The 12,198-nt window shown below is 62.9% G+C and overlaps 1 protein-coding gene across 3 annotated transcripts in view; it reads right to left on the bottom strand.

Annotated features, from left to right (window-relative positions):
* Positions 1 to 12,198, bottom strand: part of VAV2 (vav guanine nucleotide exchange factor 2) — a 150,471-nt gene that overhangs the window by 34,569 nt on the left and 103,704 nt on the right. For 2 of the 3 annotated variants that reach the window (XM_069477063.1, XM_069477065.1), the window contains exons 5-7: positions 4,846 to 4,948; positions 1,851 to 1,949; positions 436 to 504 (exon numbers count right to left, since the gene is read on the bottom strand). In XM_069477063.1, coding sequence (XP_069333164.1) covers positions 436 to 504; positions 1,851 to 1,949; positions 4,846 to 4,948 — 271 coding nt within the window. Of the gene's footprint in view, positions 1 to 435; positions 505 to 1,850; positions 1,950 to 3,001; positions 3,017 to 4,845; positions 4,949 to 12,198 lie in introns of all 3 variants that reach the window. The other variant, XM_069477064.1, reaches the window with a different exon arrangement.

Below are 12,198 nucleotides of genomic sequence, written 5' to 3'. Positions count from 1 at the left end.
ATAAGCCCACCCTATGTGGCCTCCAGAGCCTGGAGCCAACCTGCCTGCTCTGCCACCGGGTCGAGGCGAGTCTCCACGTGGGGACCTGCCTGCCACACGTTGGTGTTCAGCATCCAGGAGCAGGAAGGCTGCTCACAGGGGTGGGGGCACATTTCTCCCCGACAGCCCACTTGTGGGGTCTCCAGGCCTCTCCCAGGGCTGTGTAGGCGTGTGCTTCACCGCAGTGGGCAAGGAGAGCACCTCTCGTGCCCTGCTTGGACACCCCCAAGTCCGAGGTCCCTGGAGAGGGGGCAGGGCTCTCCTTCCGCCTGCTGGCCATGAGCCACCGTGGAACCAGCAGGGACGGCAGCGCCTGAGCCGGCCTGACGTCCAAGGAGCGGTCAGTGATGGGGGAGGACCCAGGGCCTGCCACGCCCAAGCCGGCCAGATCCTCACCTCCAGGTTGATGAAGACGGCCGCCATGTCCGCCGGGCTCAGCACCAGCCGCAGGGGGCTCATGTAGTTCTGGAAGAGAGAAGCCTCCGCTGGACCTCGGCCAGGGGCTGCCCACCTCGTCAAGGCTGCAGCCACCGGCAGCAGGGTCCCTGGGGTGGCTCAGCAAGCCAGGCATAGGGGAGCCCCAGGCCCTGCCTGGCTCGGTCTTGCAGTGACAAGTGCCACGGGGGACCTATTGGGGGGAGGGTGGGACGGCACCTAGGCAACCGTCCCCACACCCTGGGCCATGATGAGAGTCCTGAGGTGGATGCTGGTGTCCTTGGCCACCACGTGGGGCAGAGAGTGCTGTCCAGAGCTACAGGCACTGGTGGCTGCTGTACGTGGCCAAGTGGTTCCACCCGTGCCAAGCGGGGGCTGGCTCTGGCCTCTCTGGGCCTGTTTCCTGGCTGGTGACGGGGGCCTGCGCTGCCTACTGAGCATGGCCGGGGGGTGGTCCGCGGGGGTCTTTCCTGAGCACACCCCCTGTCCCACCTGAGGCAGACACGGCGCCCCCCAGCAGGAGCCGATCTCAGAGCCTCTGCCAGGGAGGACGGGCAGGGCTTCGAGGGGGCAGAAGGGCCTGGGCCAGGCTGTGCAGCGGGGGTTTGTCTCCCGGCTACAGGGTAGGGGCTGGGGACAGGCACCAAGCGCTAGGGACAGGTATCAAGTGCTGGGGACAGGCACCAAGCGCTGGGCGGGGCAGGAGGAAGGGCCCGGCCAGAGCAAGGCAGGCCTGGCCCAAGGGGCATCCCGGGGTTCCTGGTGGGAGGCACCACACTGCCGTAGACAGTGAGGGACTCGCTCAGGTGTCCCCATCACAGCCACCCTGGACTCCACGGCCAGTAAGATTCTACCTTGAAAACCATGTTGTCTTCCTCGCCCCAGTAAGCACGGGCAGTTGGCACTGAGGACACACAAGTGACAGGGCAAAGCCCCAGAGCCAGGCCTCTATGGACGGGGGCCGGAGTGAGTGGGGCAGGCGAAGGCTGCCTGTGTCCCCAGGAGCTCAGCAGGCAGAGGGAGAGAGGACTTCGGAGGCTGAGGGCAGGACGGCTGTTCCCGGAGCTCCGAGTCTGCCACGCAGGTCTCGGCCCGACCGCATTCCACGCAGGACACTCCCGGCTGCCCGGGGCGGCTGCTCGGCCCCCGTCACAGAGGGAAGCGGAGCAGAGAGGTCAGGCACGGCCCTCGGTGGCACCCATGGCCTCAGAGCTGCGGGCACTGGGACGGCCACCTCCTCTGTGCGGAAGGTGCCTGACGGCAGGGCTGAGAGGGCCACTGGGCCCCCTGGTCACAGCTGCCCCAGTCCCGGCCTCACGACCGCAGGAGACCTGACATCAGGCAGCCGCGGCCACCATCCAGTGGCCCACACTCACCTTCTCGATGTCCTCCAGCGTCCGGTAGTACTTGGCCTCGGTCTCCTGAATCTCCAGCAAGCAGCAGCTCCTCTTGTCGTCCTCGGTCATGCCCATCTTCTGGAGGAGGGACAGGAGACACGTGCCAGGACCCGCGGGCCCAGCCTCCAGCCTCCCGCACCGCAGGGCCCAGCCGCCTGCCCCACGTGACAAGAGGACGCCTGTGGGGCTTGGCCGTGAGATCTCGGGGGGTAAAATGGTGAGACAAGAAGGGACACAGGCGGTCCAGGGCCTCCCCATCCATCTTGCCGATGGGGAAACTGAGGCACAGGGCGGGGACGTGACGTGGGGACAGTGCCAAGGAAGGCCTGGAGGCTTCTAGAACCCCAGGCTCCTGTTCCTCTGATCTGAGTCTCAATTCTTCACCACACTGAGTCGAGGGCCTCAGAAGCCGCCCCCTCCAGCGCGTGTGGGAGCGACTCCCATAGCACCTGCTGTGAGCCACGTCCTGGTTACAGGGTGGGCGGGCCACGCCCACCACCGTGCTGGCGTCCCAGCGCCGATCACCCCGCAGACCAGGCTGCCCCACCACCTGTCCACTGGCCTCCACCCAGGGCACCTGAGGTGACAGGGTCACCAGGATGGCACCTCTGGAGCAGGGCCTGCCCCGCCCCCGGAGGACACAGCTGGGCAGACTGACCAGAGCCTGCCTGGCCGCCGGGCAGGGGCGCCCGCGGGTGGGGCAGGGTGGGTTTTCCCAACACTTCCCTTGGGCTCCTCTGTGCTGAGTGAGCCTTCTCTGCCGGAGGCTCTGGGGAAACGGTGCTGGCAGCTGTGACCTGCCACTGCACTTATGTTGGCCCTGAGACCACCACTGTCCTCCAAGCAGTGCCCAAGGTCCCCTCGGAGTCTGCCAGGCCCCGCTCCCAGGGCAACGTGCAAGATGAGGCCCAGCAGGAGCCCCTGAGGCTCCTTCCCAAGCCCAGGCCCTGCCCAGCAAGGGACCTCACAGGGGGTGTTGAGGTGCACAATCCCCCGAGACCACACGGGCCTGATGGCGTCTCCCTGGAGACAGGGTCCCGAGTCTCCTCAAAGAGGTCTGAGACCTCCCCCAGGGGTCGAGAAGGTGGTGTTGGCAGAACGTCTCCAGCCACCCCTTACGGGCCACTTACCTGCATGTACCTAATCTGGGAGCATGGGAGATAAACGAGAGACAGTGCTGGTTAGCGGGGGCCACTCCGTCCTCCCCAGCCGTGCCTGGGACGTCCAGGATGCCCACCCCACAGTTAGCCAACAGCCCAGAAGTCAGGTCGCAGCCTCTCTGCGGGCCGGGCTGGGTGGAGAGGAGACAGCTTGGGGACCAGGACCCACAGCGCCTCCCCCACGTCTGGGCTCTGCAAGTGGCACCTGCTGTCCTCTGGCTTTATCTGTCTGTGAGGAAGTCACCATCTCATGACCTTCCACTTAGACTGTTCAGGTAGTTCCAGATATGACAGGGGAGGAGATAAAACCAGCTGTTTTATCTCAAAGGACCCTGGCAGGAAGCAGGGGTCCCCCAGCCCCCAATCGACTGGACAGCTTGAGAGCTCCAGCACCACACTGGGCTTTAGGGCCAGGACAGGACGTTAGGACTGGGGCTGGACGTTAGGACCGGGAGTGGGCATTAGAACTGGGACTTGGCGTTAGAACCGGGACTGGGCGTTAGGACTGGGGCTGGGCGTTAGAACCAGCACTGGGCATTAGGAAGCTGCACCGGGCGAGGCAGGCAGGACGCCAGCCCATCCCCAGGACACGGGAGCGTGGCTCCCCCTCCAGCAGGCTCTGCAAACAGCCCCGTGTCCCCTCCCACAGGCTTCAGAACCAGGGACAGCAGCAGGCTCCGGGACTGCCTGCCCTGTGGTCTCTGGCTGGCACAGAGGGGTCTCCACAGAGAAAGCCTGCTCGGCCTGGGGGTGGGGACCCTCTGAGCAGCCCCCCGGGCATGGTGCTCACGTGCACCCCAGGACCCCAGCCTTCAAGGGACTTGGAAGTGAGGGCCCCGCTCAGAGCTCCCTGCCAAACCCAGAAGGCTCACTAGGCTTTCACAGGACAGTGGGCCAGCGCTGGGGAGTGACGGGGCCTCCAGCAGTGGGGGCCGTGGCTCGGTCTTCCTACCCCACTACCAGACTTTCCGGGAGGCTCGGGAGCAGAGCTGCCCCTCCACTCCCCACGAAGGGCCCCTCTTCTGCGGAGCAAGGCCCTGGGGACGGTGGGGACGGAAGCCACCAGCAGGCCCTTCAGGGCAAAGTGGGAAACTTGTTCTTGGCAGCAGGGCCAAGTGTGGGAACTTGGCCGCATCTCCTCGTCACTTCCCGCGTGCACCGGTGGACAAGGCAGGGCACGGTGGGGGGCAGGGGGTTCCTGGAAGTCCTCTGGGGACGTGTTTCCCAGCTTTTTGTTCCCCCCGCCCCCAGCTGGTTATTCCCACATGAAGGAAACACTGAGCTTTGCTTTTCGAAAGATTCTCCGTTTCTCCAGGGAAGGCAAAGGGCATCGAAAGCCCCACGGTTGGCCAGTGGCATCCTGCCCACCGCTTGGGAGCCTGGGGGTCCGAGGGCACCACGGCCTGCCCCTAGGTCCCCACTGCCCCACCCCTGCATGCCAGACCCCACCCCCCGCACAGCAGCTGCTGGCAACACACTGGCGTGAGGTTACGGCCAGCGCCTGCGTGGGGACAAACACCCCCGCAGCGTACGGCCCGCGGCCGGCTGACTGCGCCAGCACCGCCCCTGGCTCCCCGCAGAGGGCCAGACGACGTGTGCTGGGGCACACCCAGCTCGGGTCACCACCCCAGGGCCTCCTGGGCAGGAAGGACAAAGAGCCCCACGGCAGCACACCTGGGGCACCTCAAGACACCGCCACGGGGTGGAGTGGGGCGCTCCCAGCATGCTCCGCCCTCCAGACAGCCCCCCAGTCCTGCTGAGCGAGGCAGGTGCCCCGCAAGTGAGCGGCGGGGGGCGGGGGGCTTACCGCTTACCATGGGCTGCTGCACCTCCACCTTGATGATGTCCTCGTAGATGTCGTCCCCTCCGTCCTCGCACGGGACGCAGTCATAGATGTCCTCCCCCAGGTCATGCTCGCTGCACAGGAGGAGGCTGGTCAGCAGGGGGGCACAGGGCGAGCCCACCAGGGATGCAGACGGCCGCAGTCTAGGTGCGGTCCCCTGCTCCCACCTCAGTCCACAGAATGGGGACGGTGCCCGCTTGCGGGTTCTGAGTCTGAACCAGTGTCGGGAACGTCGTCTTGCTTTGCGGGCTGCCCACACGACAGGTTTTCGAAGGACTCTCCATGAAAGAGCCCCGATGTCTCCAGCCTTTGGGTCAAACCGGGACACAGGCCAGACGCCCAGGGCGGCCCCTGCCTTCTCCAGATCTTCCCACCGCAAGTCTACGGCAGCGCCCAGCTCCTGCCCAGCCCAGGGTCTCCCAGGCCTCACAGCCAAGGTGCAAAGGTCACAGACGCACAGGGAGGGACGCGGAGCTTGAGACGGACCTTCCCAAACCAGCACCAGCAAATCACCGCCTAATCGGCCGTGCAGAAAGCTTTGTTATGGCTCCTGACTGTGGCTTGATTCTACTCCAACGAGCTGCCCTCTGCCTGCAGGACTTAGTTCAGGGGACACCTCCTCCAGGAGGCCCCCAGGACACCCCACTTCATCTGTGCTCCAGGCCTCCCAGCTCGCTCCCATGAGGGTCCCTCAGCTGCGATTCCAGTGGTTCTGAAAGTGGCTGCTGACCCAATTCTCCCCTGGACAAAATCAACTTCATCCCTTCTGAACCTCCACCCCTGGCACGGGCAGATGCTCGGCAGTTTCCAGAGTCGGCAAATGAGCCAATCCACCCACCCACCCGCTCCCACAAGCCCCGCTTGGGGGGTCACTCTGCCTGGGGGCTCAGGCGCAGGAGCACCCCAGGCCCCGGCTGGCCAAGGTCTTTGGCTCTGCCGTGGGGCACGTCCAGGGAGGCCGTGCCCGGAGGCCGGCCCTGTGTGCCCTCAGCTCTGTGCGGGGACGCACCTCACAGCCTGAGCTCAAGGCGGGGCCTGGGAAAGCCCACTCCCAAAAGGCACGGAAAGGCTGTGGAGCCCCCCACCCACCCCCAGCGTCCAGGGGCACGGCGGGAGGGAGGCCAGGGCAGGGTGAGACCGGCACCCGCTTTCCACCATCCCCCTCACTTGCTCAGGCTGGGGGGATGGGGCGTGTTTGTGTTCAAGGACGCGCACGCAGCCAGAGGGGTCTCCGCAAAGCCCTCGCATATGCAGGACCCTGAGCCTCCCCCCATGCTGGGCTCAAGGAAACTGCACCCCCCGCCCCCCCCCCCCCCCGCCCGCTCTGCCCGAAGTTCGCAGGTTCTAGGCGAGCAACTGCGGGGGCTCTTTTCAGCAGGCGCAGCCCCCCCCCCCCCAGACGCCTGCCGCGTGGCAGAGCGAGGCTGGCGGCGAAGCCTGTCGGGAATTCTGACACCACAGAACCGAGGCGAGACCGGAGCTTCCGGGCTGCTGAGCCAGACAACTCAGAGGCAGGTGAGGCCTCCATGCCCTGGTGACAGGCGGTGGCTTCGAAAAGTGTACGGAGACAGACGGCCGGTGTACGGAAGTGGGGTGGGGGTGGGGAGTTGGCTGTTAAATATCTCAAGAGCCAATGAAATGGATAAAAATGGCTGCAAGTTGAGCCAGGAAAGGGGCCCCGAGGTCACCCAGCGTGGGATGGCAGACAGCCATGCATGGGGACACCCTGGGTCCCGGACCGTCCCCCCAACCCCATTCGGAATCCTTTCACAAAGACCTCTGTGCGGCCCCCGCCACACATCACCCACAGCTGGTGCCTGAGATGGCCACGCACACCCAGGCTCGTCGCCGCACGGCGGGGAGCCGACAGGGACGCCGCCTCGCTCGGAGCCTCCCGCCTGTGCCTGGTCGCGTGTTCACCTGCTGTGAGCTCACGGCGGGCGCCGCTCTGCAGGCAGGCCTGGGCGGATGGGGGAGACAGGATGGATCCGTCGGTCTCGGGGGAGGCTCCAGCCCCACCAGGAGCGCAAAGGAGCACGGCGGTGTTAGGAGGGGAGGGCAGTGACGGCCCGAGTGTCAGAGGCTTCCCAGACAGACGAGGCTTGAAGGAGGCTTAGAAGCTGTGTGGACCTAGATGGGGTGCTGGGGGGCGGGGGGGCACAGGCCCTTCCCCACTGTCTTCCCGGGCCTCGTGCATAAGTCAGAAGTGACTCTGCGGGTCCAGGTGCAGCCCTGCATGTACAGACCACCTGCTGGGCGTCAACAGGAGACAGGCCGCGTGCGGGGTCTCCACCACGGCTCTGCTGAGGTTGACAACAACCAAAATGCACCCTAGCCGTAAGGTTTGGACAAATGGACACACTCGTGTAGATCACACCCCTACGCCACACTGGAGACAATCTCGCCTCATCTCTCCCAAAAGTCCCCCGCCTTCCGCAGTCACCACCCGGCCGCTCTGCACCAGAGATGAGCCCGGCCTGCGTGGAGCGTCGACTGCCGCGCCTGAACCTGCCTTTGTGTCTGGCTCCTTTCCCGCCACAACACCCGGTCGCCGCGCTTCCTGCTGAGTGCTGATCCACGGCACAGCGACAATTTGTCATCCGCTCTGCCGTCTGACGGACGTCTGGGCTGCTTCCAAGTCCGGGTTCTTGTGAATAAAAGCTGCCCCTGAGCACGCGAGTCTGGTGTGTGCCGGGGAACATATGCTTTCATTTCTTTCGGGAATGAGATTCCACCAGGACGGGAGTTGCTGGGTCAGAGGGGAGGCATATGTTCAACTTCCCGAGCAACCGCCAAATGTGACCCCGAAGCGGCAGAGCACCCCCGTCCTGGCAGCCTGCGCAAGTCACACCTGCTCCTCGTCCGCCGTCTCTGCGGTCTCAGACACTGAGTGGGGTGCAGCGAGACAGCACCGTGGTCTCACCCCGCACTTCCCCCGTGACTAATGCCACCGAGGAGTCTTCCACGTACTCATTGCTCAAGACTTTTGGCCATTTCTAAAAACGCGTTGTCTTTTGTCCTCTTGAATTCCAGGAGCTCTTACATCATCTGGATACCAGTTAGATGTGTTCTATGATTTCGGCCCCCGTCTCTAGCTCCGCAACTTGTTTTCTTAATGGTTCCTTGATAGGTCTCATTTTTAATTCCATGGAATCTAACCTGCCCACAGTGTGCCTCTGCCGTGGAACCATCATTCTAGTTGCCGACCAGCCGTCCCCCCTTGTGCCGACACCCTTGTGTCTTCACTAGTTTTACAGAAAGTCTTGCAATCAGATAGCACAAATCCTCCGACTTCGTTCTTTGACAAGACTTTTGGCTACTCTGAGATCTTTTGCATTTCCATACAAACTTTAGAATCATCTTGTCAGTTTCTTTAAAAAAAAAAAAAAAAAAAAAAAGTCTGCCGGGATCAGAAACTGCTGGAATCCACAGTTTAATTTGGGGAGAACTGACATCTTCATATCATCTTCCAATCCCTAAACACAGTCTACACTTCCAGGTATTTAAGTCTTCTTTAACGACTCTCAGCAAAGTGCTGTGGTATTATCACAGAGGTTTGGGATTTAGGAGGTGCAGGGTTTCCCCAACGCTTTTGCTGCCTTCCTCACTCCCCGACTCTTCTGGGATCCAAACCGCACCTGCTAGACCTGCCAGATGCGCCCCACACACGAGGCTCCCGTTCCCCAACCCCCTCCCTCTCCGGTGCGCAGCCTCCGCGGACTGTCTTCAAGCTCAATGCCTCTTTCCTCTGCTGTCTGCAACCTTTCATCGCGCTACTCCGAGACTGCTCATTTCGGAAATTCTGCTTTTCGGTTCTAGAATTTCCACCTGACCCATCTGAACAGTCTCTCTCTGCCCAGGCTCCCAGCTGTGCGTTCACGAGTCACATACTTTCCTCCGAGTCCTTGACCGAGTTTGTAAAAGCTGCCGCGGTGGTTAGTTTGACTGAGCTAAGCGATGCCCAGACTGTTTCTGTGTGTGTCCGCGAGGGTGTTTCCAGGACAGCTTGGCATGTGAATCGGAGACCAGGCAAAGAAGCTCCACCCCCGCCACTGAGGGCGGCGCAAACCCCACGGGGGGCCTGGGTAGAACAGAAAGGCGGAGGAGGGCCAGACGCGCTCCTGACAGGAGGCATCTGTCTCCTCCCGGCCTCAGACGCCAGAACTCCCGGCCTCTACGCTGGCTCTGTCGGCTGTCTGCTTCCGAGCGTGACTCATTTTTCCCATTTCCTGCACTTGGTGGTTTATTTATTGGTCACTGGACGTTACGACTGAGACGCTGTGGAGACCCTGCATCCCACAACTCCTGACCCTGTTGTGAGTGCGCAGCCAGCCGGACCCCTCCCTCCCACGAGCACCTCCCTGAGAACAAGCCAGATGACATGGCCCTGCCCACCTGTGCTCAAAGGCGGGACAGGATCACTGGACTGAGATGCTGGGCACACGCCCAGGGGTCACCCCAACACAGGACTGAGAGGCCGGGCACAGCCCCAGGGCTCACCCCAACATGCGTTCACTCCCACGTTCTGAGCTTGCTTTTCTTTCCCACATGCGTGACGACGGGGAGGTCTGTCCCCCAGGCCTGCTCTCCACGCATGTTCCCCCCTCGTCCCTTGTCACTGAGCAGGGCACCAAGGCTGAGCCTCGAGAGCGGCAAAGCTGTGTTTTGGAATCTTAACTGGGACAGAGAAATCTCAGAGAGCAGACACCGCCCTCCTGCTATCCGCAGCCTGCGGGACGCCGGGCAGCGCACCTTCACTCTCCGCCCGCGACACCCGTGGCTTTCCTCCCCACGGGCCCAGAGCACTGGCCGTGGGACTCTGTGTGGCAGCGGTTCCCAGATGTGCAAAGGACTCCCAATCATTATGAATTCCGGCCAATCAACACTGCGAAATACAGCCTCATGTGTGTTATTTGAAATTAGAAAACAGTAGACCTGAATTTCACTAATGCACGCTCCAGATTACGGGAGGGCAATAAAGGGAACAACAAAGATGTGGTTTTCTAAAATGTAAACAGAATTATGCAAATAAACTTGGAGATATTTGTAAAATAAATGTTAGTAATATAAACTTAGTAATCAAGATAAAAAGACAATCAGATTCAATCGGTTTACTCAATTTTATCCCAAGACCAACTCTGCTCCAGAAACTTATTGGGTCCTTACAACACAGAGATGACAAAGGTCATCCGTCCCAAGGACCCCGCAGCCCCGATGGGAGGTGACAGGGCAGCTGCTGTGTCCCAGTCCTCGTGCCAGATGCCACTGTGACGCCACGTGGGGGTGACAAGCTCTGGCCCCTCACACTCCTTCCCTGCGGCCAACACGGACATGGAGACCCCACGGCTACCTTGCATCTTAGCAAAGGCGTGTCTCCAAAATCGAACGTCTTCAACAGAGAGGTGACACATTACACGTCTCAGTCATCTGGGCAAACAGATTCGCTTATGTCAGGACCAGCTGGGCCCACAGCATCTGCCGTCCAGGGCTGTCGCCGCGAGGAAGACGCAGGTGCTGGGTGGGGGAAGGGTGCATGACGAGGCCCACGGAGGGGTCTGAAGTGTCCCGGGAGTGCAGGGCAGTGATGGGGGAGGGGGGTCCGATGGTGGGAGGGTCCTGGCCGCTGCCTGCTCTGGAGACGGGAGCTGCAAGAGAACCTGCTAGGACCCGGCACATGGAACCGGAACCAGCCCAAGGGCCCCTGCACACAATCCCCTAGGGCACAGGCCAGGCTGTCACACTCCCCCGCAGACCCTGCCCCAGCCCACCCCCACCCCACAGTCCATGAAAAGCGCCCCGAGGCTCCACCAAGTGGGAACGTGCCTGTGAGTCACCGAGGCACAATCCCATCGCACCCTGGTTCTGTCGGGCTACTCCGACTGCACCCTGATCCTTTGCAAACCAGTGTCTCAGGGAGACAAAGGTGTGAGGAGGTTCCACGTGATCAGAGGCTGCACTTCACAGAAAAACTCCACGTCCCGCCACGCCAGGGGCTGGACCACAGCGCTGGGCGCTCCCATCGCCTCCGGGACGGGCGGGGCACGATGGCTCTCCCACCGGTGGGACTTGGGGGGCAGCCGGGCGAGCCTGAGCTGGTTCTCAGCCCCTCTAGTTTCTGGCTCTGTAACTGGGGCAGAGTAACCTGAGCCTCGGTTTCCCCATCTGCAGAGGGATGGCCGCAAGGAGCCGCCACCGTGTGAATGACCGGCACAGGCCTGATGGCAGCAGGTGCTCCGTGAGTGGGGCCCGTGGCCCACCCTGGAGGGAGAGAGGCTTGTTCAATGAGGCGACACTTAGCACGGCCACACTCAGTCAGCAGGCGTGGCCAGCGCTGAAAATGGCACAGAAGCCTAGGACGCTAGAAGCCGGGAGAGCCCGTGCCGACGCGGTCACCGCTCAGCTGAGTGGCCTTCGTGGGTTCCGAGGCCGTCCTCTGTCCATGGCACAGGAGAAAGCCTGAGACGGTGTGAACGCGCGCAGACCCAGGCAGGCACGCGGACCCCAGAGCCAGACGGGCCTCCACGGCCGGGCTCAGGCCAGGGAGGGGCTGCAGCCCTGCTCCCCCAGCTCCGGCCGACCCGGGACAGGACGCCCCCCCTTCCTGCTGCGTCTCATCCTCCCGCGCCTGCCGCTTCCCGGCAGTCAGCTGCGCCGACAGATGCTAAATCCCAGCCATTATTTCTGTCCTCACAATAGCCTGAAATCTTCCAGGAGGGGCCCCGGGCACGCCTGCTGCCCTCCAGAGATGACAAAACCCGTCACCTTCCCCTCCTGCCCGAGACCCGCGGCCCCCCGGGCCTGGCAGCCTCGCCTGCCCGGTTTTGTTGCAGAACGGCAGCTGTGCAGGGAGGCCCGTGCCCCGCCGCCCACCGAGAATCAAAGAGACACGAACAACTCTGTTCTCTGCCTCTGGCGAGCCTATGTTTACGGGGACATAAAGCATCGCTGCTGACAGGCTCGATGCGCTGCTCTGGCCCGGCTGTCTTGACGCTGGCAAGGAGGCCACCAGCTGCCACGGACTCGTTACTAGGAGACCACGTCAGGCATGTCTTGACCTTGGTCCGCCCCGCGCTGGGGTCTGTCTCCAGGGGCCTGGGGCGCAGTGGCACAGAGAGGGCATCCAAGGCCCTGCACGTGGACAGATGGACACACAGGCCCTTCCCACGCCCGGGAGCTCAGCCTCACACACCCCCGGCAGACCCCAACCACCGCCTGCGGGGGAGGCCCTGCTTTCCTCCAGGCGGGACAAACCAGGCTTGTCATCCAGGGTCACAGAGCCATTTACAGGCACAGCGGGACAGGACCCTGTGCCCTCCCGGCCACG

The sequence above is a fragment of the Eulemur rufifrons genome, chromosome 7 (genome assembly GCF_041146395.1).
Source record: "Eulemur rufifrons isolate Redbay chromosome 7, OSU_ERuf_1, whole genome shotgun sequence".
NCBI classification, from domain to species: domain Eukaryota; kingdom Metazoa; phylum Chordata; class Mammalia; order Primates; family Lemuridae; genus Eulemur; species Eulemur rufifrons.
The sequence above is the reverse complement of the archived record's forward strand: the minus strand, read 5'-3'. Positions and strand labels throughout refer to the sequence as shown.